General features: G+C 35.3%; 1 protein-coding gene across 4 annotated transcripts; it reads left to right on the forward strand.

Annotated features, from left to right (window-relative positions):
- Positions 1-1,236: 1,236 nt before the first annotated feature.
- Positions 1,237-27,711, forward strand: sycp2 (synaptonemal complex protein 2). Of its 4 annotated transcripts, none has more exons than XM_051097408.1 (33): positions 1,237-1,369; positions 1,482-1,630; positions 3,252-3,323; positions 3,440-3,571; positions 4,113-4,218; positions 4,462-4,628; positions 7,309-7,383; positions 7,519-7,585; positions 7,677-7,725; positions 7,851-7,954; positions 8,410-8,699; positions 11,953-12,065; positions 12,147-12,183; positions 12,266-12,333; positions 12,426-12,468; positions 12,577-12,614; positions 12,795-12,852; positions 12,952-13,114; positions 14,349-14,413; positions 15,989-16,162; positions 16,297-16,615; positions 16,822-17,060; positions 18,831-19,055; positions 19,134-19,194; positions 19,291-19,467; positions 20,842-20,979; positions 21,487-21,581; positions 21,802-21,896; positions 23,547-23,646; positions 23,754-23,812; positions 24,393-24,471; positions 27,002-27,058; positions 27,135-27,711. In XM_051097408.1, exons 1-33 carry the CDS (start codon positions 1,291-1,293, stop codon positions 27,204-27,206), a joined length of 3,765 nt encoding a protein of 1,254 aa, XP_050953365.1. In that variant the 5' UTR covers positions 1,237-1,290; the 3' UTR covers positions 27,207-27,711. The 4 variants fall into 4 exon arrangements, with proteins under 4 accessions (XP_050953365.1, XP_050953364.1, XP_050953363.1 ...); XM_051097407.1 differs by having other exon boundaries at positions 19,291-19,461; positions 21,487-21,632; XM_051097406.1 differs by having other exon boundaries at positions 21,487-21,632; positions 27,135-27,710.
- The last annotated feature ends 168 nt before the right edge of the window (positions 27,712-27,879 follow it).

The raw sequence follows: 27,879 nt of genomic DNA on the forward strand, positions 1-27,879 counted from the left end.
TTGAAAGTGAAGAATTTAAGACATTGCAGTGCAAATCTAATTATTATAACGATGAAATGTTATTTTATTTTTTTGCAATACAATTGTAATTTACAACAGTAATACATTTTGTTTATATAACATACAGTAATAATAATAATAATAATTATTATTATTATTCAATTTGACACAATACACCTGTGTGAATCTAATGTTGACTGAGGCATTGTCTTTTTACTTGCATGTCATGTCACAACTGACATCAGAAAACTGTGAGTATTTGAATATTTCATAGAATATTGTAATATTAGCTTAAAATCTCAGGGGATACTTCAAGTAAATATTTCACATCTTAGAGGTTCAACTGGTATATACACCAAAAGTTTTTGGACAGTAAGATTTTTAGTGAGTTTTTAAAGAAGTCTTCTGCTCACCAAGCCTGCACTTATTTGATCCAAAGTACAGCAAAAACAGTATAATTTTTAAATATTTTTACTATTTATTTACTGCTTTCTATTTGAATATAGTTTAAAATGTCATTTATTTCTGTGAGCAAAGCTAAAGGTTCACCATCATTACTTGAGTCTTCAGTGTCACATGATCCTTCGGTTATCATTGTAATACGCTGATTTGTTGTTCAAGAAACATTTTTATAATTATCAATATTTAAGAGCAGTTAAGTACATTTTTCAGGAATCTTTGATGAAAAGAAGGAAACAAAGGTCAGCATTTATCTTATTTATCTAGCATTTATATATATATATATATATATATATATATATTTAGCAAGGATGCTAAGTTAATCAAAAGTGATGATAAAGACATTTATAATTTTACAAAAGATTTCTATTTCAGATAAATGCTGTGCTTTTAAACTATTCATCCAAGAAACCTGAAAAAATTCTACTTTGCTGTTTAATAATAAATGTTTTTTGAGCAGCAAATCAGAATATTAGAATGATTTCTGAAGGATCATGTGACACTGAAGACTGGAGTAATGATGCTGAAAATTCAGCGTTGAAATCACAGGAATAAATTACATTTTAAACTATATTCAAATAGAAAATGGTTATCTTAAATAGTAAATTTTTTTCCAAATTTTACTGTTCTTGCTGTACTTTGGATCAAATAAATGCAGGCTTGGTGAGCAGAAGAGATGTATTTAAAAGCATTTAAAATCTTACCATTCAAAATCTTTTAACTGGTAGTGTAATTAAGCACAAAATTATGCTTTGAATTATGCTATTTAATCACATTTGGCTGTTTTCTGTAAGAAGATGAATAAGAAATTAATAGAAATATGAATATTACATGTCTCTCTCCTGTCAGGATGGCCAGTGGAGCACACTGTGTATTGCTGAAAATGAGGTCCAGAGTTACACAGTAGAAGGTAACAATACAATACAGAAACAAATTTTTGGATCCATATTGGTCTATCTGAGGTCAGGATTTGTTTTAAGCTGTGTATAAAAGTTCACACATATTTATGTTTGACTTCACAGTGGAGAATAGCAAAAAGGTTCTTCATCTGGTTCTGACTGAGCCGCTCTGCTTTGACAGCTTAGACGGCTCCAGTGTCACCATCAAGTTCAGCTCATCTCTAGACATCTTGCGAGCCACTGAGAGTGTTTTTGGTCAGGCTAAGAACAGGGTGAGTAATGTGACTGATGGCTACTTTATCTCAAAAAGACCAGCCTGTATGTCTAAGCTGAAGTTATATAATGAAGAGTAGAAATGTCAAAAACCAGTACTTAACAGTACTTCATCAAATCAGAACTCTTTAGTGTATGCTTAAAGGGTTACTTCACCAAAAAACGAAAAAAAAAAAATTCACTGGCCCTGCCACAAAAAATAAAATAGTTATCATTGTTTTTGACCCATGTTATCTTTTATTTTAATAAATAAGCTTATATGACATTAAAATTTTACTTACCAGTTAAATTAATAATAAATAAATAATGATACAGCGTTTCCTTGGTTACCGCTGTAAACAAAGCAGCGCCATGCTTATGAATGCAACTTTAAATGCATTATACAGAGGCAAATGAAAAGAAAACACCAAGTAAACATTTCTTAAAACAGTCAGTTCATCTCAGAGATACATTCATATAAATGCTGTTTCAGTATTTAGGATAATATTTACAATATTTCGCACATTGTGAACTGTGATCTTGCTCTGCCTGCTACAGCATTTTTTCCTCTTTGCGTTCGTCTTCGGCATCTCTGGCCTCTGTTAACGGATGTTTAAAGAGTTCGTAATGTTTCCACACATATGACATTTTGAAAAAGGATTGCATGCAGTTTGTGCATCTGTACTCCATGGTATAAATTAAATATAGGATAATCATTGTTAAAGCTACAAAGTTATTCGTCAAGACAGGTATTTTTACATACATTGAAGGCTATCCATCCGTCAGAGACACGTCTTTCTGTGATCTCTGGAAAAGTTAAATGAACAAGACCTAAAAGCACGTGCAAATGATAAACTTTCCTGACGGCGCAGCAGTGGCCCGATCTGGCCAGCGACAGCTTCATCAACTGTCCCGAGCGCCTTTCGCACTGGCCCTGGGCCATCGGGCACTCCTTATTGTCGAGCCCTGGTCTTTGTAAACATGTCTGAATATTTCGACAGAGAGAATGACTTGCAAAAGTTCTACATTAGAATGCCGGCGTCTGTGTCAGCAGCGCCACATGCATGCACCGTGATACTGTCATGAACGAAGACTGACATGGAAGAGAAGAAATTGTTGAACAAAGTCGTTATTTTGTTTTCTTTGCACACAAAATGTATTGTTGTAGCTTCATAATATTACGGTTGAATCACTGATGTCACATGGAGTATTTTAACTATGTCCTTACTACCTTTCTGGGCCTTGAACATGGTAGTTGCGCTGCTGTCTATGCAGGGTCAGAAAGCTCTTGGGTTCTAAGCACAAATCCCAATCTACTCTAATAAATAGTATAACATAACAATATTAATAAAATAAACTTAAATTAAAATTTGACATGGTATTGTTTGTTTATTATAGCTTTACACCAGAGTGATTAGTCCAAAACTAAATGAATGGTTTGACATGATGACATGTTGATTAAATGTGTCTATTAGAATCTCAACATTTATTTGATAAGCTTTTGAGCTGGAGAAGCTGTACAGCTCTAACTTTAAATTAAATCTGCTAACAGGAATGAAACGCTTACATTAAATGTGTAATCACTTGTATGCAGCTGTCACCCAGCAAATTATGTTTTTAATCCCTCTTGCTGTATTTCAGACGTCTGTTAGGAAGACCTCTGTTGTAAAAACACCAGTTCACGTCAACCTAAGTTCACAGGAAAGTTCACAGGTAAGTTAGGCTCAAAGGATACTTTTAAATGTGCTAATCACTTCTTCCTAAGGTGATTTGTGACATTGCAGTTTGGTGTGAAGTTTTATCTGTTTTAACTGTCTGTTAAACTTCAGGTTTTTGTCCCTGAAAGTCAAGCGTCCCCCTCTTTGCATGTAGAGGGAAAAGGGTCATCATCAACCAAGCATGGCATTTCCTGCCAGCCTCCCACACATCCAACACCAGATACAAACACTGTCCCCCAACAGGTAAGACAGGATGCTCACAACACAAACATTGTGATTGTCCACTTCAGGATGACTGTACAGCTTTTATAGAGCATAATGATGTTTTGTAAGAGCTTTGAATTGATCATAGACCTGATGCCATTTTATTGTCAGCTAAATATTGTTCCCTCTCAACCCATTTGTGAAACACACCAGCTTGTCTGATTTTATTTTAAAAGCTTGGCTTTTTCTCTGTTAACACCAGCTGCCTGATGAAAATATCTGTTCTGTAATTGCCGTCATCAGGGCTTAATTATAATCATGATTGTTTATTGGACCGTGTATTCAGGCGTGTTATTAAATTAGATGACCTGTATAATTAACTTTGGTGAACTGTTGTCCTCGATTACCCCGTTAAAGTGTCGAGGGTGCATTTTCTCACTTTTAACTGCTGGAGTATAGTGGCACTGACTCACCTCTGTTAATGCTGCTGTCATTACAGCTTTGTGTGCACATGCTAATGGAATCATAGTGGGCAGATGTCTCTGGTTCAGAGCTAAGAGTGCAAATCTCTGTTTTTCAGATGGTAACCCCTATAAAGATGAAGGTGTCTGAGTCCTGCACATATATCTCTGGCAGTGTGGGGAGTAAACATGGAAGCTGTTCCTCCCTCTGTGTGCTGCCTGCAGGTAGGTCCATTAAGATGACCTTATGACTAATCTAGATAGCTCTGTAGATTACCACAGAAAGAGTATAAGCACTCTCAGCTCTGTTGTCGATTACTACACAATTTTGAATTACCCATCAGTTTGTAAAAAGGTTTGTTATAAAGATAAACACCTACTTGTGGTGAAATCCCTGTAACACATAGTCATCTGTATAAGTTTTGTAAGCAATATAAAGTTTTGTAACTGCTTGATTCCTCATTCTAGTGTCAAAGCCAATGGTGAAACCAGCTCTTCAGATGATGAGCTCTTCAGAGAGGAAGAAAGAGATTGAACTTAGAGAACTCATGATGTCCAAGACATCTTCCATTGTGTCTTCTCATAGTTTTCAGTGTGAGAATAACCAAAAGAAGGCCCAAGCAATTCAAGCTCAGGTATAACCTCTTTAGAAATTTTCAGATACTTCAAATTAAAGTTCATATGATGTAGACTAACAAATGGAAACTAGAATTTGAAACAGTTACATTTAGGGATGCAACAACTAATCAGTAAAACCAATTATTATTGATAATTAAAAATCATCGACAGCAATTGTCATTATCGATTAGTTGGGTGCCCATAGTGCACGTCCAACTTCAGCCGGTCATGTCAAATTACAGCACTGAATAATGCATTTATATGGACAAAATGCATCTAAAAGTAGTAGAGGAAACAGAATGAGATGCTGCGGGACATATACGTGATCCAAGCTGCCCCAAACATGAGAATTCTTTATTTTAAGCTTTAAGCTAATGCATTAGCGTAATGGCTTGCCCTGTCAGGCACTTTGACAGATGTGTTTGCATCCTCAGCTCAAAAACATTCCATTTACGGTCATATCCTTATCTGTAAATGTCACAAATACACACAAGCATTTCCATTTTTGCACAAAAGTCTGTCACAACAGTCTGTGCTAAGATTAAATCTTTACTGAATGGGCGTCAGACAGACGGAACACAGTAGAGAGGGAGAGTGCAAAAAACATTCACTGTGCTGAAATATCTGTTGTTGAACGTTAAATGAATATTTAAAAGACAGTATGTAGTGCACATATTTTATGAGAGTAGGAACTGTAAAGGGATAGCATTGTGTAATTGTCTGAATATAAATATCAGACGCCTAATAGCCGCCTTTTATAGGATAAAGAAATGACAGTAAGACATGACTGTGATCAAAGTGAACGTGTGTCCCTGCAGAACATTACTCTCTGTACTCTGTTGGTTAACACTGAGTTTGTGTTTTCATTTGTCTTTCTTATCTTTATTATTTACATTTTTAATGAAGTGATTTAAACTATGTTCACTGTATACAGTGCTTAAAAAAGATTTCAAATCCAAAGTAAGGTTTCAAAATTAAGTAAGGTGTGTTCCACTGCTGGTCTAAACTAACAGTATTGGTGAATACCAAAATATTTTTTTAGCTTTCTGTATGCGATTGTTATAGGGGAAGTCCACTTCCAAAACAAAGATTTACATATAATGTACTTAACATTTCTGCAGTTTTCTCCATATAATGGACTGGTATGTTGCCCCGATTTTGAACTTCCAAAATGCAGTTTAAATGTGGCTTCAAACGATCCCAAATGTGGTTGTAAACGATCCCACCCGAGGAAGAAGGGTCTTATCTAGCGAAACGATCAATTAATTTCATTAAAAAAAATACAATTTAAATACTTTTTAATCTTAAACGCTCGTCTTGCCTTGCTCTCCCTGAACTATGTGTATTCTGGCTCAAGACAGTTAGGGTATGCTGGAAAACTCCAATCGTATTTTCTTCCTCAACTTCAGAAATAATTTCAAAATCATCCTACATTGCTGCAGAAGTTCCCACCCAGTTTTTGCAAAGTGAACATGCAAAGAAGATCAAACATCCTTAACAAAAAAGGTAAAACAGCGATATAGGATGATAATTTTTTTACGACTGAAGAAAGAATGACATGAACATCTTGGATGACAAGGGGGTGAATACATTATTTGTAAATTGTTGCTCTGGAAGTGGAGTTCTGACGTCACGCATCACCTCTTCCATGACCTCAAGGTCCAAACACTCTATCAGATGACACAAGAAAACAACAAACGGTGCTAATTATACACTTACAATGTGATATAATACTACCAAAAAAATTATAATCCTTCCTTTAACTCCATACCGAAATCCCAGATAGCCAGACAAAGAAACTATAAATCTAAATAAATAAATAAATAATTAATTTGTGTTTGGGACACTGTGAAGACAGAGACTATAGTGCACACTGTAAGTTTGAAAACGTTTAGCTTAAATGTTTAACATGAATAAACAGTGCTCAAAAAACGCCTGCTGAGATGGTACTCTTAAGTGAATGAGTTAAGGCTTGGACCCAGAAACTGCATTCGTTGATGCGTTCATTGGACAAATTATGGCACCACTTAACAAGTGGATTGGATAGTCCATCAATATGCGTAAGCTCTTTAGTAACAGTAGTAGGCTGTTTCTAATGTTATAATATAATTACTACCGTTATCTATGAAGGAAAGGCAGAAAAAATAGTTAAGCGCTTTATAGTGTTTTTTTTTTTTTTTTTTTTTACCCAATTACAGTCAAAAAGTACATAAACAATGCCAGCAAGAATGCAAGCTGTTATGAAATGCATAGGAAGCTATTTTTGTTATTATGTGAATAAATACTATTTAGTTGTTTCAGTTTGTTATTTGCCAATAAATGACAATAACATTTTTAGGTTTAATCAGTTTTTGGACAGGTACCTGAGATATTTGTGTTTTCTCTTTATTATCAGATAGTCTAATAAATTGTTAAGCACTCTATGGTTTCACAGCTTTCAGTTGGCACATTTGTTTGAAGGACATTGGGCAGAATGTGGAATAGTGTTATTTCAATAAAAATAAAAAAAGAAAATTGTGGCTCTTTATCCGATTAATATTAACTAATCGGTTATCAAAATAATCATTAGTTGCAGCCCTAGTTACATTAATGAAGCAATATACTGATTAGCTTTTACTGATTCGTAATAAAGTCATAAACAGCTTAATGGATGTAATCCAAAAAATGCAACTCACTGAATTCTGTTTGTCTTGATAGTCGACCCCTGCTGCTCATAATGAGGACCAACAGAAAATCCAGAGCATAAAGGCTAAAGAAAAGAAGTACCACAAGGTGCTCTGAATATAAATATATATATAGAGAGAGACTGATTGTTCATTTCATGTTTTCTATTATTGCTACCTCCTTTATCTCTCCCTTTTTTTCTATTATTGGCTTATCTAACCCTATAAAAACTCTTTTTTGCAGCATATTCCTGTAGAAAAAGTAGTACAGATGGTGCAGGCTGATAAAGAACATGAAGAGGAAACTTTTGGTATTATATGAAGCATACTAAGAAAATGCCACTGCTGATGTGAGCATATTTTCGAATGCTTTTAACTTTATTTTATTTCTTTGTGTAAAAGACAACAGCATCGTCCCAGACACCCAACCTGTGAGAAAGGGAAGCTCTTTGTGAGTGCATTTCTGCTGGCATTTTGGTTACAGTTTCTCAGCCGTTTAACTATTGTAAAAAGGATTCTGTCTGCTCACAACATAATATATGCTTGCATGTCTATCTTTTATGTGTAACTGATCAGTTGTCCAGCTCCCTGGAGCTTGAACTCTAGTAAAAGGAGAATCTCGGTATGTGGATCACTGCTGACTCTGCAAAAAGATAGCTCTAAAAACGGCACTATATCAGGTGAGGTAATAGATTTGTAAGGTATTGTTTATCAGCAAAGACTGCAATACATGACTCTTAAATACTTTGAATACGGCATGCTGTAGTAAAACACCTTTGTATTATTATTATGACCTCTATACTATAATTGACAGTTTGAACCAATTTCCTACATAACTGTGCTAGTTTCATAGTCTAATTTCCTGTCATTATTACTCCCCCATCACTTATGTTTTGTTTCTTGCACATTCAGGCAGGCAAGTGTAATCCAGTTAATGAAAGAATGAGCCAGTTCTTTTGATCCTAAATCGATTAAAAACCGCATCAGTCTAATTATTTACTCATCGAATCTGTCAGATTGTTTACTGAATTTTGCTTACAAACCAGAATTTTTAACAAATACTGTTTCTGATATGTTGTCACTATTTGAATCACATGGCTTTGTGTAACTTTGCATTCTGTGTAATCATCTCCAGATGGTAGTTCTCATCCCCCTCCTCAGCGTCTGTCCCCGGCACAGTGTGCACCCAGAACCCTGACCCAGAAGCAGCTGCACACCCAGCTCACTCAGAGACTGGAGGAGGTGCTGAGGGAGCAGCAGGGTACAGATGGCCAAGCAGGCCAGAGATGCTCCTCGCTGGAGCCCAGGACTGCAGGTCAAGAGAAAGAAAATATGGAGAAATCAGTGAAGTCCGTGCCTGCTAGACCTACACAAGAGAAAAGGAAGAGTAGTGAGGTTCAGGGCGATGCATCAGACCATGACAATGTGAGAGTCTTAGTTGGAATAGATGTCTTTATGTTATAAAGAACAAACATTAGTGTTTGCTAAGACGGGTAATACTACTTGAACTTGGAGTCGAGTGTTCTAGGAGTATGTGGGTGATGGAGGTTTGAATCAAACCTGTCACGCATTGTGAAAAAGAAGTGTGCTTAATTGCACTTGTGGTGTACTTAAAATCTTAAAAGTATGTTTTAAAAAACTGTTTGCAGATAATATAATATTAATGAAGTAAATAGCCTTTTGAGTGTATTTAAAGACAGCACACTTAACTTAAGTACACTTAAAAAGTACATTTTGTAAAAATTTCCAATTTAGAATGCTTCATTTTAAATGGTTGTTTTAATGTAATGCTGTAAAGAAGTACACTTATTTTTCTGTTTGACTAACATACTAAGTGCTTGACTATAATTTTAACTGTAGTGTTATTTGATGTTATATTTCAAATTTATATATTTTAAATTTACTAAATTGCAACTTAATTATTTAAAAATGTATGATCACAAATATATTTAAATGCATGACAAGCAAGTTTCAATAGAAATTACATTAAAGTATATTTTAGTTTTCAGTGCTTGTCAGCTTGTCAGTATACTTAAATCATATTTCAAAGACAATATAAATAATTAGGAATTACACTACCAGGCAAAGGTTTTTTGCTCACCAAGTCTGCATTTATTTGATCCAAAGTACAGCAAAAGTGGTAAAATTTTGAAATAGTTTTACTATTTAAATATTAATGTTTATATATTTTAAAATGTAATTTATTCCTGTGATCAAAGCTACATTTTCAGCATCATTACTCCAGTCTTTAGTGTGACATGATCCTTCAGTAATCATCCTAATATGCTGATTTTGCTGTTCAAGAAACATTTATTGTTATTATACACTGTGTGCAGAATTATTAGGCATGTTGATATTCTGGTCATATTTTTTTTTCCAAACACATTTTACCAATTCCAAACCACATCAGTCTTAGTAACTACTGTTAATTTTGTATTTAATCATTTATATGTGATGTATAATTGTCCGTGAAGGCTGGAAGTGAAAAACTCCTTATATTCAGGTGTGCAGGATTATTAGGCATGTTTTCGTTTACAGCTAAAATGAGCCAAAAAAGATATTTAACCCAGACTGAAAAGTGCCCATGAGAAGAATGCAATACTAATGCATTACAAGAATTTGCAAAGTTAAGGCTTGACCATTGGACAGAGAAATGCTTGTTGAGTCTGCATGGTCAGAAAAAACAGGTGGAGAAGAAAAGATGCATGTTAACTGCAAAAGAATTAGGAATTAAGGTGAAGAATTAGGTGTGACACCATCAGGAACCGTTTAGTCTCCAGCGCCACCATTTTCCAGAACTGCAACCTACCTGGAGTCTTCAGAAGTACAATGTGTCAGGTTCTCAGAGACTTTGCTTGGTAAAAAATCCTAAAAAATGCCCCTTACTTAATAAGAATAACAAGCTGACGTGTTGTGAAATACATGAAGACAGTTTTTTTATATGCTTTAGAGACAGACATTTTAGTCCATCTCTGCAAGTCAGACTTTTCAGGATAAGAGACTAAACATGAACTCCCAAAACTTACTGCCAGATTTTAGAAGATAAATTCTTGAATCAGAGGTACAAGAGGATGTGATGCTTGTCCTTCAAGAGTCACTCTCAACTTATCTGTCTCTAAAGCATATAAAAAACTGTCTTCATGTATTTCACAAGACGTCAGCTTGTTATTCTTATTAAGTAAGGGGCATTTTTTAGGATTTTTTACCAAGCAAAGTCTCTGAGAACCTGACACATTGTACTTCTGAAGACTCCAGGTAGGTTGCAGTTCTGGAAAATGGTGGCGCTGGAGAACTGGAAACGGTTCCTGATGGTGTCACACCTAATTCTTCACCTTAATTCCTAATTCTTTTGCAGTTAACATGCATCTTTTCTTCTCCACCTGTTTTTTCTGACCATGCAGACTCAACAAGCATTTCACTGTCCAATGGTCAAGCCTTAACTTTGCAAATTCTTGTAATGCATTAGTATTGCATTCTTCTCATGGGCATTTAATAATTTGGACTTTTCAGTCTGGGTTAAATCTCTTTTTTGGCTCATTTTAGCTGTAAACGAAAACATGCCTAATAATTCTGCACACCTGAATATAAGGAGTTTTTCACTTCCAGCCTTCACGGACAATTATATATCACATATAAATGATTAAACACAAAATTAACAGTAGTTATTAAGACTGATGTGGTTTGGAATTGGTAAAATGTGTTTGGAAAAAAAATATGACCAGAATATCAACATGCCTAATAATTCTGCACACAGTGTAATAATTATTATTATTATTATTATTATTAATATTTAAAACAGTTGAGTATGTTTTATTTAGGATTCTTTGATGAATAGAAAGATCCAAAGATCAGCATTTATTTGAAATAAAAAGCTTTTGTAACATTTTACACTATACCATTCAAAAGCTTGGAGTCAGTATACATTTTTTGGGAAAAGGAATTATAGAAATTCATACTTTTATTTAGCAAGAAAGCTTTAAATTGATCAAAAGTGTTAATAAAGACATTTATAATGTTACAGAATATTTCTATTTGAGATAAATGCTGTTCTTCTGAACTTTCTATTCATCAAAGGAACCTGAAAAAAAATCTACTCACATGTTTTCAATATAATAATAATAATAAATGTTTTTGAGCAGCAAATCAGAATATTAGAATTATTCTGATCATGTGACTGGAGTAATGATGCTAAAAATTCAGCTTTGAAAGCAAAGGAATAAATTACATTTTAAAATATATTAAAATAAAAACAGTTACCTTAAATAGTAAAAATATTTCAAACATTTGCTGTTTTTGCTGTACTTAATAAATTAATGAATAAATTAAAAGGCTTGGAGACTTCTTTATAAAACATGAAAAATCTTACTGTTCAAAATCTTTTGCCGGGTAGTATACATATAAAGATGCACTCCTAGTGCAAGTCCTAGTTATTTTAATTTTAAATAATGTGCAATTAAGTTTCATAAAACATTACATTCAGATCACACATTTATAAATATATATTCTTAATATGTTCTTTTAATATGTATTTTTTATTAAAAGTATGCTAAAGTGTACTTCTTTTTCGCAAGGGATGTCCCAATCCCATTCCAATCTCTCCATGTTTTCTGTACTCTCTTTACCATCCTGTTAATTAATATCTTAACTATATTAAACTGTGTTTGTTAATGTTCTGAAGATGGCTCATGCTGCAGATGGTATGGTGAAAATGATAACCAGTCATTATAAGAAAACTGCCAAAGCAGCATCCCATGAACCTGGGCCCCAGTTAAATATCACGTCTACAAACAGGTGAAACAGACTGACCTTTCATTCAGGCGCTACCTTTTCCTCTGTCCTCACATGCAATCATAACGTTACGTTCACTTTCAGATATCTGCTCAACAAGAGCTGCCGTCCATCCTCAAATGTAAGTCATTTAGAAAGAAAGAAATATGTCAAATCAATACATCTAGTTACAAATGTGATTTTACCTGCACATTGTGTTACAGGAGAAAGCTGCTGCCAGGAGTTCAAGCTCAACACATGACAAATCAAAGAAGGATTTCCAGCAGCTTGAGTACTGCATTTTACTGACTTCACTCCCTTAAACTAGGGATGGTAATTTGATAGCTTTCATGAAACACTGTATTTATTGTTTTGTCTCCTCAGGGATATTTATACATTTACAGAAGACACACCAAAAATTAGTGTGGTAAGGACACCAATAGCTCTGAATGCAAACTAAATAAATATTATATGTTATACAATATTTAAAAATATGATCATAATTGTCACTAGTTCCTAATTTTGTCCTCTTCAGAGAAAGAAATCCTCTGATACATCCAGAGTGGAAAGCAGGTAATTGTGTTAATTTATAAAAACAGCCCCCTCTAGTGTTTAACAAGTGAACCTAACAGCAAAGTTCAGGACACTTACGCTGACACTAGTTAAAATCTTTCCAAAGAAATCCTGTGTATTTATGAATGTGTATTGTGTTATGCTTTTTATTGCATATTTACATTGCATTTTCTCTTTTAGTGCACCCAGTAATCCTCAGACTCTCTCCAAGTCAACTAAGAGACCTCAGCTTTCAAAGGTTCACATTTTTTTAATTATGTGGGGATGGACACTTATGCGTTTGTTAATTAGCATAAGCCTGTCACAAAAAAATTGTTTTTCTTTTTTTACAACCTAGGCTGCCAAGACAAATGTGAAGAAAAACCTGTTCAGTGATACAGACACAGACAACATGACAGAGATTAGCTGGTTAAACTCAGCCAACAGGAAATCCAAGCCCAAAGTGTTAGATTATACCAGGCAGCCGGTTAAACCCATCTTTCCACCAGCTGACACTGCATGTATGCTACACCAATCTCTGTACTTTAGAGATTTCTTACATTTCCAACTGTTGTGTTTTGAACTCTTATTTGTCATCTGCAGAGGTTAAGGGATAGTTCACCTAAAAATTAAAATTCTGTCATTAATTACTCATCTTCGAAACACAAATTAAGATATTTGTTATGAAATCCGAGAGTTTTCTGACCCTGCATAGACAGCAATGCAACTGACACATTCAAGGCCCAGAAAGGTAGTAAGGACATTATTAAAGGGGTCATCAGATGCAAAGTTCACATGTTGTTTGAACATTAATGTGTGGTGGCAGTGTATGTACAAATCGACCTTATAATGATAAAATAGTTTTTTATCATTTTTAATTAATCTGTAAAAATAATATCCCCTTTTTCAAATCGAGCCATTCTCAGATGCTTGTTGGTGTGCTGTCACACCGACAGAGGCTGCTTCCACAATAGTTGATTGACATGAGCATCTTACCTCAGATCAGCTGTAACAGTCCAGTAACCTCTATGTTTTAATGCCAGAGCAGGGATGTAAATTAGACAAGAATATCTCAGATTGAGCGATTGAGGTGTTGTGTTGCTGGATGTAATAATGAACATAGTGGTCGTCATTTACTCCCGACATCTGAGCCGCTGAAGATGCAGTGGATTACGTTTGTGAAGGGAATACGGCTCCTGATCTACATATATCTATGTTTGCAGAAGTGCGTATAAGGGTTTTTTTTATGAATCTTTGCGATCGCCTTTCCTTATAACGTGGTAGTTAGGAAGTTTAGCGACTAAATGCGGCTAAAGTAAACAAGATCATCACTCCACAGAGAGAAGAGAGGGGCGGGGTGAGCAGAGGAACATTAGTGTTTGGATTTAAAGGAACAATCCCTCAGAATGGGATGATTTTTGCAGAACTCATTTTGACAAGGTAAAAAGGGTGTTGTTTTAAACCACAAATTTTTAACCAAAGTATATTATAGACTTTTCATTAAGACCCTAAAGAATCATATCAACTTGTGGAAAATGGGCATCCGATGACCTCTTTAAAATATGTCTCTTGAATATCATCAAAAATATCTTAATTTGTGTTTTGAAGATGAATAAAGGTCTTAGGGGTTAGGGCATTTTTGGGTCAACTAGCCCTTTAACTCCACAGTGATGATGAGTGGCATCTACACACAATTTACTGATAACTACTTTGCCTCTCTCTTCCACATCCTCTTGCACTTTTGTTTTATTTCAGTTAAATCACCATATACACCTTTGTCTTCGCCAAAACCGGAGAAAAAACAAATCAAGGCAAAGCGGGTAAGAACAACTCCTCTGTACTTAAGGAGGCCATATACTGTACTTTTAATTTCTGAATTAACCATTTGCAGCTTAGTTTGGTAAGGGTGGACTGAGGAGAATATTAGAGTGGGCCTGCATAGTAAATTGAACCCTTATTTTAAAAAGAGCAACCCACAGAGTTCGTACAAGGTGCTTAAAGTGCTTGAAGTACTTGTATTTGACTTTTTGAAATTCAAAGCTTGGAATAGCAATATTCTTCAAGAGGTACTTGAAAAGTACTTGAATTATTGAAATAATGCATCTATGAAATAAGTGTTTAATTTTTTCAACAAGCACATCTTTTCATGCAAAATTCAACAATTCAGAAAACATATACTTTTTTCACGGATTTCAGTTAATGTCATAAAACTAGCGAGCTAAGCCAGTAGTAGTACTGACAGTGTAGCGTAAACATGGCTGAAGATGTGAAAAGAGAAACAGATGATCCGAATCAATTGAGTGAGTCATTTACGCTGGAACCGCTCCGATTTATTCAAACTTGTGACTTTGATCATTCATTTCAAGCGATTCACTAGCAAAAACCAGATCAAATTAAAAGAGCCATTCATTTTTGAATTTCGACATTGCTTGTAATGATTTTATAAAGCACTTATAGAGATCAGTGAAACAGTTACTGGTGAAGCTTTTCGAAACTCAGAATCAGTTAAACCATTCAGACCGGGATTTCGAATTGCAAATCATTTGGTTTAGATTGGAACTTAGGAATGAGTTTGCAAATTATTTGACTTAGATTGGAACTTTACAAATCATTTGATTCAGATCGGGACTTCAAATCGCTTATCATGAACCATTCGATTTAGATCAGAACTTCGGAGCGGGTTCAGGAATCATTTGATTTAGATTGGGACTTCAGATTACGTATTGTGAATCATTTAGCGAATTGAATGATTCGCATTCCACACACCAAGTCCTGATCTGAAATGATAGTTCATGAATCATTTGTTTCAGATCAGTATTTCAAAAATTAGAATTTTTTTCATTTTTTATTAAACAGTAGAAAACATCAAACCATTAAGCCAGTACAGTTTAAAAAAAAAGAAAACGAAAAAAGAAAGAAATTACAAAAATACTGAAAGTACAAATACAAATCCCTTAAGAAAATGAACTGTGTTTTTTCTACCGTAAAAGTGTAGTAACCATGTTTTTTTTTTTTTTTTTTTTTTTTTTTTCCGTATAACCACAGTTTTACTACAAATAACATGGTTTAACTTTGGTTAGTGTAGGAAAACCATGGTTAATTTGTGGTTACTGTGGTTTTAACTAGGATTTACCATGAGTTTTTTTGGGAGAAAGGGATGTGTTGCCAGGTTAACAAAAAAAAAAGTAATACATTTACACAAAAAAGGTAGTGCTTGAAAAGTCCTTAAAAGTACTGGAATTTCATTTCACAGTATCTGTACATACCCTGAACCCAGTGTTACTTCATATGCCTCTGTACATAAGTTTATTACACTTTTTTGTATCAGTAGTATTGTATTTTGTACAGTCAAATTGATAATTATTCACTTTTCTCTTGGATTGGGTCAATAACAGAAGAGGCAGAAGAAAATGGCCGAACAGAAGGATAAAAGGCAGCCAAGCATCAATAATAAGAAAGCAACGGGACGACCTCAAAGAGCTGCAGCCCTGACCAGAACCTACAGAGAGCCGTCTGACTCAGACAACCAGTCCAGTCTGTCAGAGAGCGAAAAAGCACCACCCCCTAAGGCATGTGGTATTCAGCACAGTGCACAGGAAACTTAATTAGTTGTAAATACCTTTATTTTAGACTTTCAGGGTCTAGACAGTACGATAACTGTCCTGATGAGTTTTATGTCTCTGTCTTATGTCTCTCCGAATAGAAAAAAGCAATTGGGAAACAAGCAACGCTTGAGAAGTCTGTCCCAGCTCGAGCCACAGAACAAGGAGAAAAGAGAGAGAAAACCTCTCTAGACATAGCAAAGCTACAAAATGAGAAGAATGTATTGAAAAAGACAGATAAAGGCTTTGCAAAGATGCTGCAAGATCAGAGGAATGACAAAGGCAAGATGTCTAGTCTAGAGCATCTCACAGTGCAGAAGACGTCATCTGTTCAGGGGTCAGCCAGAAGACAGAAAGAATCTTGGGCTGCAAGATTATCTTCCACATTTGCCTCACCTCCCTCCGTTGAAAAGATGAGATGTAAGAAATAAACTAGTTATTTGTATTAATATATGGTTTTTAATTAAAATGCTTATTTGCAAAATGTATATACAAGTCATGGGGAATTAATAATTGTGTTTATTATTGGCCCTGAATCACGCTAAATTTATTGAATGAACAGCCTCTTATAAAAACAACATCTTGAGTAACTGCTGTGTCACTTATATTTTATTTTTCCTCTATAGCTGGTGAAAAACTAACAACCAACTTGAGATCCAGTGCTACACCTCTTCGTTCTCTGTCCATCTCCCCAATCGAAGCTGACTCTCCTCCACTACAGTCTTTCAGTTCTCTCAAAGAAATCCAAACCTCCACGCTCCGTAAAACTCCAGGGAATAAAGCTGCTGTGAAACCATCATCTCACTCCATAACACCTGTTTCCACAACCTCAAGAGACTCTAAGCAGAATCCACCTGCTGCTCAGGTAAACAGGAAACAACCATAGAGCAAAATAGATGGAAAAATCAAGTACTAATGAGCCACATTACTGCTGTTAAAGGCCTGTTCACACCAAGAATGATAACTATAACTACAAAGATAACGTTCTAAAAATCGTTTCAAATTTAAGAGAATAGCAGAGTTCACACCACGACTATAACGATAACGATACAGGGAAACAATATCGTTGGGATCAGTTTCAGAATGATTTTTAACAGCTGATGAACAAAACATTGGCAGCTTTATTAAGACTTTATTCAAATTTAAAGGGCTTGTGCATTTGAAATAGCAGGTGACATTGTAGAGAAACAAACAGACATTGCACAGCAAACGGAGTAACATAAAACATGAAATTACCTCAGGAATTCAGCACTATGAAACTATAAACTTAATGTTTCTTTTTGCAGTTACTTTTCACTGATGCCAGAGTAATTTCTGATTTGAATACAAAAGTGTGGGATTAGTAAGACACACTTTTATTCAGCTAGGATGCATTAAATTGATGAAAAGTGACAGTAAATACATTTATAATTGCAAAAGATCTCTATTTCTCTATTTTCAAATAGCTCTGTTAAACTTTGTATGCATTGAAAAATCATAAAAAAAATATATATTACACATTCCTGACAACTGTTTTCCGATAGCCGATTATTTTAGAATGACATTGGCTGATACCGACACCGACACTGTCATCGAGAGTTTGATTTTCTTAGAGAAAAAATATCTGTCCTAACTGATGCTGTTAACTACACAGGGAACCCTATCATTTGCAGGGCTCTAGACTGCGACAGTTTTTTTGAGAATGTGCGAGTTAAAATTGTACGTGATCGCATTTGTGCCAGTGCATGGTCTGCGCTGCTCCAAAGTGTCTGATCTGCTCCATGCATGAAGCGTGCGCTGCAGACAGTAAAGCAGGAGTCTGATTTTTCTGATCACATGAAGTGAGTAAGAGACGTGCTTTCGTTTTTGGAGCATTGCCTGGTTTATACTCACCGCATCAGCACAAGCAGCAAAAATTACTGGAAAGCAAACGATAGCAGACAGGACGGAGGATTTGGTTTACAAGCGAAATTTAAAGAAAGATAAATATGTTCTTGTCAGTAGTTTTCAATCCTGGTCCTGGGGACTCACTGCTCTGCACATTTTGTATGTCTCCTTTTTCTAATACACTCAGTTCAGTACATGCAGAGATTTTCTTACTATAGGGAGATGAGAGAATCTGTATTACTTACTATTAGAGAAAGTATAATGGCTAACTTGGATCACGTGTTCCTTAACCAATCACATTATAGCCTTGACGTCATTGAAATTGAATTCAGAGTTGTGTGACACTCAGTCGCCGTTTTCGGATACCATAGGAATGAATGAGAAGTGCCGTAAGCTGAATCCCACCAGTCTCAAAAAGTCAGTGACTTCTCTTATAAAACTGCATTTTTTTCGTGGTAAACTCTAAAAATAGTTCAATCTAAAAGTATTGTTTAGTGTAAAACATGTTGAAGATTAGCAGATAGGCTGTCGATTCATTAAATGATAAGCCGTTTCCTCTAAGACCAGAAGCGTTAGCTTTAGCTGTTACACTTTTTCGGCTAATGGTTGCAGGCTTGCCATCTAATGGCTTTGGTACATGGCTCTCCTAATGAGCTGATGATCTAAATCAGGTGTGTTAAATAGAGGAGACACACAAAATGTGCAGAGAGATGGGTCCCCAGGACCAGGATTGAAAACCACTGGTTTATGTAATGCATAACACCTGCAGGTTGAACTGAGTCCAGTCCACTCATTACTGATCCCTACTCAACCCATGGAGACATCCATGCTGCCCTCCCCACAAGTCCCTTCAGACCTTCAGGAGGAGCAGAGAGGTGTCATGAACAAACCCAGTCCAACATCTTTTGAAAGAAGATCTGTCATTTCTGTGACAATGAGCCAATCTTCTCACATATCTGTGAGCAACATGGCCCTGATGTGCACTGAGCTAGAGGTACAGTTTAACAGTTCATTTCTGAGCACAGGTCATACTAGTACATTTCAATAACACAACTTCTTGTACGACTTATAGAAAACACCAGCATCCCAGAAAGTAAGTTCAAGGAAGGTTGAAAGACTAGAATTTAAGTCAGGTGAGGAGATTTAAATTATGTTGTGGTTTTATATTTGATTTGTTAGTATACAAAAATAAGCATCCTTTTTGTACCAATTTTTTTTTTACCAATCAGGTCCAACAGCCATCCACAAGCATGTCACCCTGAGCCACTCCACTAGTCTTTCAGAGAGAGATGAAGACAGTGAAGAGGACAAAGAAAATAAGGCTCCTTCTCCATCACAGCTAGCTTTAAAAATGAAGCCCAGAAAGCTGTTCATGTCTGCTAATAAATCCTTCACTCCTAGTAAGGGTATTTATCACATTTTAAAGAAGATTATGTCGTTCTAACTAGGCATGGTGTGGCAAGTTACCAGCATAAAGTATTTTTTTCCTTGTGGTAATGCCAGCTAATCAGAACGTATTTGATATTTAATATACAGTCCATTAAAAATAGATTGATCCACAGCTGTTTTTTTTTTGTTTATTGATAGTTTTTCATGAGTCCCTTGTTTGTCCTGAACAGTTAAACTGCCTGCTGTTCTTCAGAAAAATGCTTCAGGTCCCACAACTTCTTTGGTTTTCCAGCATTTCTGTGTATGTGAACCCTTTCCATCAATGACTGTATGATTTTGAGATCCATCTTTTCACATTGAGGTCAACTGAGGGACTCATATGCAACTATTACAGAAGATTCAAACACTCACTGATGCTCCAGAAGGAAAAACGATGCATTAAGAGCCAGGGGTGAAAACTTTTGTACAGAATGAAGATGTGTACATTTTTCTTATTTTGCCTAAATATCATATTTTTTCATTTAGTACTGTCCTTCAGAAGCTGCAGAAGATACTACAAAATAAGTTAAACTTACCCTGATCAAATTCAAAAAGTTTTCACCCCCTGGCTTGTAATGCATCATGATTCCTTCTGAAGCATCAGTGAGTGTTTGAACCTTCTGTAATAGTTGCATAGGAGTCCCTCAGTTTCCTCATTGTGAAAAGATGGACCTCAAAATCATACATTCATTGTTGGAAAGGGTTCAAATACAAAAAATGCTGAAAAAACAAAGAATTTGTGGGACCCAAAGCATTTTTCTGAAGAACAGCAGGCAGTTTAACTGTTCAGAACAAACAAGGGACTCATGAAAAACTATCACTAAACAAAAAAACACAGCTGTGGATCATTCAGGTAACAACACAGTATTAAGAATCAAGGGGTTGTAAACTTTTGAACTGGGTCATTTTTTTTTATAAATTCAACTATTATTTTTCTCTTGTGGACTATATGTGAACATCGTTTATGTGAAATATCTTATTCAGGTCAGTACTAAATAAACAATAACATGCTTTTTGTATGATCCCTCTTATTTTGGTAAAATAATTAACATTTCTTATTTTTAATGATTCTGAAAGGGGGATGCAAACTTTTGACCTCAACTGTAATCAGGGCAGGTCTCTACATAATACATAGCACATCACTGAATATTTAGATTTTGCAAACCGTTTTAATGAATGTACTGAATCTCAGTAAGTTTCTCAAACACAGAGTCATTTAATTCCTGACTTTATCAGGCGCTGTTATTGTTGATTCTGCTGGGAAAATCTATTGTTTTCTCAGTTTCCTAAATAAGAATTCTAGCCCAGATGGCATTTGATTCTGTGAATGACTTTGTGTTGCTGTGCCTCAGGCCCCAATATTAAACCGCTGGTGAAGGATCAGAGCAGCTCAGAGGAAGAGGAGGAAGACACAGTCACAGAGAACGGAAGAAGAAAGAGAAGTTACCAGAAAGGCCTAAATAAAAGGGCCAAGGAAACAACAATATCCAGTAATGAGAGACTCGAGAGAAAAAGTGTTTCTGGGCACAAAAATAAGGCTAAAAACATAGTATTGATAAATGTGCACTGTCATTCAAAAGTTTCGGGGTCGGTAAGGCTTTTTAATATTTTTGAAAGTCTCTTATGCACACCAAGTCTGCATTTATTTGATCAAAAACAGTATGTGTCATTGTTAATGCTGATTTCTTATTATTACCAATTTTGAAAGCTTTATTTTTGTGATTAACGATACTACATTTTTAGAGCTCAAAAGAACAGCATTTTTTTTTAAATTGTAACATTTATTTAACAGAAACTGTCACTTTTGATAAATGTAATGCATTCTCGCTGAATGAAAGTATTTCTTACAAACAAAAAAATCCCACTGACCCCAAATTTTTGAACAGTAGTGTAAATATAAAAAACTGAATGATTCAGAAGTTCAGCTGTACTGTACATCTTAAGTTTACTCACTATGCAGGTGACTCATGAGTATGTGTATGTGTTTTTTTTTGCAGCTGAAGAAGTGGAGACGCTGTCATCTTGTACGAGGTCCAGTTGCAGGCATGCCAGTGTGGAGGCAGACATAGACCTGACCCAGCCTGCTCAGCAGGTGGGCTTTATCTGCCATCAGTTCAGCTCAGAGTTTAAGAGGAAGATCAAGGTGCTTGTCATCTCACTTTTCTCACTAAATCAGCCCTAGCTAACCACGCCAGCAGCATGAGCCAACTATTTGAGGATTCACATCCTTGCATGCAAACCCGCTGCACATCTTGAAGCATTCAATGAGCGTTATTAGCTTTTTCCAATAACTTGTCTTGTGCGTTTATCAGAATCGCTGCAGGACGATGGATCTTTACACCAGGCAGACTCTGAAGACCTTACAGCAGCACATGTCCTCTGTCAGTGTTCAAGTACACCAGTTCAGGTCAGACATGACTTATGACTCAGAAAAGATCAGAGTTTCTGCTCTAAAAGACATCTGATATTTACCTCTTCCAGTGGTGGACGAAGTACACAAATCAAGTCCTTGAGTAAAAGTACAGCTACGTGTAATAAAATATTACTCCAGTAAAAGTAAAAATGCTCATTTTACTCGAGTGAAAGTACAAAAGTACACGCTTTTTTGTGTACTTAAGTAAAAAAGTACGGATTTTTTTTTTTTTGCAATTTTATATAGGCTACTTAATTAAATTTTATATTAGCACATATTTTTTTATAATCCTTCTGCTCAAAATACCTTGGATTTTCCCAAAATAACCAATATATGGAGTAAAAATACATTTTTGTTGTTGATATGGACTATGTTGATGAGAGTAATGTAGTAATATTCACTGTGAAGCTTACACTGCGATGTACCTGAGAGAAAACAGATTTGACCATCTAATTTTCACCAGTAAGAAAAAGGTGCTTTAAAGCTTGTTTTTTTTTTTTTTGCATAACGTCACAGTTATATATGACATGAGAATAAGGCCTGAAGTTAGCAAGAACATTTTAAGGAAAATATAATTATATTTTCATAATGATTTTTTTCCTCTCAAACCTTGTCTGCCAAATGCCCCCAGAGGGCATCACTTCCCACTTTGATAATTACTGTAGTTACTATGTTCTGAACATCACATCCTTTTTTTTCCCCTCAGATGTAATCTGTCTAGGTGGTTGAATAAAAATATTGGGACTTGATGTCTAAAAATTACCTCAACTTGGCACCAGCAAGCTTGATGGCTAGACAGTTAGCATCAGCTAGCAATATTTACTTATTTTCAGTATGGTTATGAATAAACATTCATATCTGTCTACTTGGCTTGTTGATCCAAACAACATAAAAATGTATACTGTTGATAAACAATATAAAAACAGATGTCACTTGGGCTAAATGCGTAGCATTTTAATAAAACTGCTAGCGTTACAGCGGGGAATATGAACGTGCATGAGTTATTTTATTTATTCTGTTATTTTAATGTTGTTTTTTGACCTAAAACATAGAGACACTGATGTTGATGTGTCTGAATTCAAGCATTTCAGTAGGCTTAAACAGATCACCCTTTACAGCAGATTTAATTCACAAACAATGGACAGTTTTGACCTAAATATAATTTTCAGTTACAATAATTAATCCTAAATTTCGACTTTAGTAACTTACTTTACGCAGCAAGATCTCCCAGTTCTTACTTGTGATTTCAGTTCATTGGAGACTCACTCTAAATGGATCATTTGAATTAGCGAGTTGTCGACTCAAGAACAGTTGCTTCGGAGCATTCCGATTCGTGAATGAACCGCTTGGTGCAGTTTGCGAATCGATTTAACAGGTTAATTGAAAAGAATCAGTTTGTTCATGAATCAGACACCACTTCTGCGTCTTGGAGCATGTGATATATTATAAGGAGTTACAATATGTTTTATGAAATGTAGTGAAATACATGCTTTGGAATGTAGAACAGTGAAAGTTACTCAAAATAAAACTGCTCCAGTAAATTACGGATAATTGAAATATGTAATTAAGTACAGTAATGAAGTACAACTACTTTGTCACTGTCCACCACTGACCTCATCTGCTTTCTTTCTCCTTGTTTTATAGTACTCAGAGGCTGGAGAAAGTTAAACAAGTCCTGTTGAGTGAAATAGCAAATTTGGAGCAAGATGACATTGTTTTGAGAAGCATGGAAGAGGAGTTGACGGTAACAAATGTTCTGATTTGACAAGTGCCTATAATTGCAAATGGACTTTGGCAAGTAGATGTGTAAAATATATAAATGGTCTTTGATTTAATCACCTGTATCTACAGACTTACTGGGAAAAGCAGACTGTGGCTTTCCATGCTTACCAAGAGAAAGGAACCAAGAGGTGAGACTATATCAGCTGCTGTATGAACATGAGATGAATGCCATAGATTTCCCAGCTCTAATGTAAATGGAACTTATCTTCCCTAAATAACTGTTCTTTGCGCATGTCTACAAGACCTGTTTATGACTATGAAATAGTCTCTGGGTTTTTCTGGGTCGCAACAGCAAACAGGATTTTCCAGCCATTCGTAGCTAACAAGATGCAACAGGGGGGAAAACAGCCAGGCTATTATGCAAAGAAACTTGTGATTTCTTCTTTTAAATATGGAAGACTTTTAAATATGGGCAGATGAAAGACTAGATTTTAGACAGGTACATTTTTCGTTTTAGTGCACTGAGAGTTGCATAGTTTAAAAAAATAGCTGCTAAGAGAGTCAGTGTAAATTGAACAGAAGAGCACTTTTTTCCAAGGAAGCTACTCAGCAGTGTTTGCATGCATTGTACACCATGTTTCAGAGAATTTGCCCGTTTCTCTAGATTCAAACAAAGTGACTGGTTGATTGCTTTGAATAGTTCCCTGTGTTTGTATTTGCTGTTTGTACATTGGATTTGTAATGTAAGTGCTTGTTGTTTTGTCTCAGATTACAGCAGTTGAAAAGCACCATCCAGACTGACGTGTGTGATAGTCTGGAGTACGAGAAACAAATCTTCTCTGTGGAGGTGAGGACCTCAACCTTTTTTGAGTGTGGTCCAACATGGTTCAGTAGTTATTAGGGATGTAATGGTATTATCAATATCGTGGTATCGTGGATATCATTGTGGTCACATGACGATATGAAACGCAAGGTCTTCCGGGCAAAAAGTGTAGTTTTTAAAATATATTGAAACGTCTTATTCTAACATAAAAGGTAAAAGTTGTGTTTTGGTCCATTATGCTTTGACACATTATCTGTCAAATGAACTAAAACTGAGTAGCGCAATATAGCTTAATCCCTTCATCAAGTCTGTTTTCGCTGCGTGTTTCACTCCTTTCAGACAATCAGCTTGTGATCCGGTGTTTTCCGCACCTCAGAACGGCTCCGTTCACAGTGAATGCAGTGAACTTGTTTATTGCACGTGCTGTGAGTTTAACGCGCATTTGGGAATGCAACAGCCACCAGTTATGCTTTATTTTCACGGCAGATGATTACAGCATTTCACTAGATTTGTAGTGTGTTTTTGTAAGCCTGTTTTCACTGAAGCTGGAGTTTTCCGTCAAAATAACGGCTTTACTGCCTTTCTGTCAAAATAAAAGCTTAAAAATGCAGTATGAATTGCTGACAGCTAGTGGTTACTGCAGTCCAAATTCGAAATATCTTTTTCAAGTGTAGAAATTAGGAAAGAAGCATTGTAATTTCCCTACTGCAGTGTAAAGCAAAAAGAATATACCTAGGAAAAAAATCATTTTCACTTATTTTGCAATGCAATTGTTGTGGCTGTTACTGTATACAGTATATGGCTATTACTGTCGTTGTTACTGTTTATTATATTTTAATTTGTTTGGCTTCCTAAAACACCAATGTAAATGTAATTTAGACTGAGACAGTATATCACAGATAAAAAGACGGTCGAGTCCTCTTAAGTGCCACCCCTCATTTTTGAACATAGACATTGAAGTAGGGTGACCACCTGTCCCGCTTTGCATTGTACTGCACAGCATTTTCACCCCTTGTCCCACACGTTACATATTGAGAAAATGTCCCACATTTTCATCAGCCTGTTTGTTTTTAATGATCATATTAAGAAAACATCCATTCTTTTGCCTTTTTTAGAAAACTTTTTATTTAATCTTTTTGCCGCATACTTTTCGCGCAAACGTTTTGCGGACCTCATCAAGTGATCCAGCACTACCGATTGAAATGGTCTAGCGCACACGGAAAAACACAATATTCTCTATTCAACTTAACCAATTGAAAAACCCGACGCAGCTTTCAGATGCCACTTCTTATTTTAATAGTTTGTTTGATGTGGTTTCTATGGCGTCATTTTAATGACAAATGTCTAGAGCGCATTATTGTAATGCGGGGGCGCGTAAAAATGTGCACGCACAGGTGGATTCTCTTAACTTTCAATAAAAATGACGCGCTTTCTCTCGCTTGCATGTGCGCACTCTGAAACATAAATCGGCGTATATGACAGTATTTACATAGCATAACAGTAGAAAATGTATCTATCTCACACGTCTCCCGCATTGTCCTGCAAAATCACATCTGTGTCCCGCAGCAGATCTCTTGTCAGGAGGTCACCCTACGTTGAAGTGCACTATCCAGACTTTAATTGTTATAATTCATGAAAACTTTGAAATACAGACCAAAGGTTGGACTCCTTTTTCAGAAGACAACCTGCAGATTATTGATGAAATCATTTCAAAATATGACATTATCAAAAAAGTTATAGAAGTTTAAATGTACTGGAAAGAAAATGCACTGTACCATTTTTTTATTTTATATAAAATACATATTTTATAAAATATTTTTTAATCCAAAATTGCTATAAAATTAAAGCCTTATGTCTAAATAAATTATGTTTCAATTTTGAAGTTGATTTAAAAAAAAATTAGGTTCCTGTGAGATTTTATTTAGGGCGTTTTACCACTAACAGCCACCGGGTGCCATCAAAACTCGATTGATTTTTTTAAAAAAGCATTTCTCTGTCAATATCACAAAATAACCACCAAATATGGGATCTTGAGACTCAGACCTTTCCGATGATATGTATTTTGTCAAGATTATAAAAAGTTTTGATTCTAAAAGACCGTAATACATTTTGTAATATGACACTCGACACTGCCCACAAAAGATTTTATGTACCATTTCCATGGTAAAGCAATATTTGATTTCAAAATGTTTTTACAGAATGAATTTACATGATATAGAATTTATGACGATTACTAAAATGTGATGGAGAAAAAAGACAATGAAAGAAAGAGCTCCAACGGGCACTTAAAGGGTTAAAGTCCAGGCACCGGTCACCAGATCTTAATTTTAAACTCTCAAAGTGCATTAAATAAAAGAATTTAACTTTAAAATGTAAATTTTTTCCCATGTCTTTTTTTAAATATCACAATAAATACCATAATGTGGACTTAATATCAAGATATTATTGTATCATGAGATTTTGATATCGTTACATCCCTAGTAGTTATATTTACAGTTAAAGGCTTTTTCATTTTTGATTGTCTACAATAGAAACCTTTTTGCTTGTGTTGCAGATGTCTTTGATGAGGAAGAACATGAAGTCAGTTCAGGAGCGTTTCTTCAAAGAAATGGTGGGTGCGAACACAATTGATAATAATACTCAAATGTCACAATTCTGCAGGGCTGACAAGTTTTTTGTCTTTGTAGCAAGAGGAAGAGTTAACGAGTGTGCGAAGAGGACTGCAATCCTTGTTCTTCCCTGATGCATCAAGGTTCTGACCTGAGGGGAAAAAAGCTACCGTTTGACTTTAATTATTATTATTACTTTAAGCTATTCCTAAAATGTGTTTGTATGCTTAGATATCATTAATGTTATGTTCTTTTAAAATATTCCTACTCAGAAAAGGTTAAATATTTGTACTCAATGCTGTTTATTCTGATCTTCTTGAAACAATGGTTAGCTGTACATGGTTTTAGCGCACATATTTGCTTATGATTTTTAATATGAATAATGAATAGTTGAGAAAAGTAAATAAGTAAATGTTTTAGGCACAAAGAACAAATGCATTTATTCCCAACATCCCACCTTATAATAACAGATTTATGTGCGCAAAATTAAAAAGGGATACTGGATTCTAAAAGCATCTTTAGTCATAAGAGGGCCTGAATAAGCAAACCTCATTGCTTAAATTGACAGTTTCAGCTTTACTGAAAGAGTTCCTTTTTATCATTTTTACTTGCAGTTAAAGAATTAGTTCACTTAGAGAATAAAAATTTCCTGGCAATTTACTCAGCCCATGTCATCCAAGATGTTCATGTCTTTCTTTCTTCAGTCAAAAAGAAATTGTTTTTTGAGGAAAACATTCCAGGATTTTTCTCCATATAGTGGACTTCAATGAAGGTCCAAATTGCAGTTTCAGAGCTTCAATAGGCTCTACACGATCCCAGCTGA

Source organism: Labeo rohita, chromosome 23 (genome assembly GCF_022985175.1).
Source record: "Labeo rohita strain BAU-BD-2019 chromosome 23, IGBB_LRoh.1.0, whole genome shotgun sequence".
NCBI classification, from domain to species: domain Eukaryota; kingdom Metazoa; phylum Chordata; class Actinopteri; order Cypriniformes; family Cyprinidae; genus Labeo; species Labeo rohita.

Bases quoted from the DNA above. Each gene is read 5' to 3' on its own strand.
- sycp2 (XM_051097406.1), top strand. From the start codon at position 1,291: ATGTCTCTCTCCTGTCAGGATGGCCAGTGGAGCACACTGTGTATTGCT. The intron at 7,384-7,518 runs GTGCTCTGAATA...TCTTTTTTGCAG, and splicing joins AAGAAAAGAAGTACCACAAG to CATATTCCTGTAGAAAAAGT. The intron at 19,056-19,133 runs GTACAGTTTAAC...TACGACTTATAG, and splicing joins TGATGTGCACTGAGCTAGAG to AAAACACCAGCATCCCAGAA.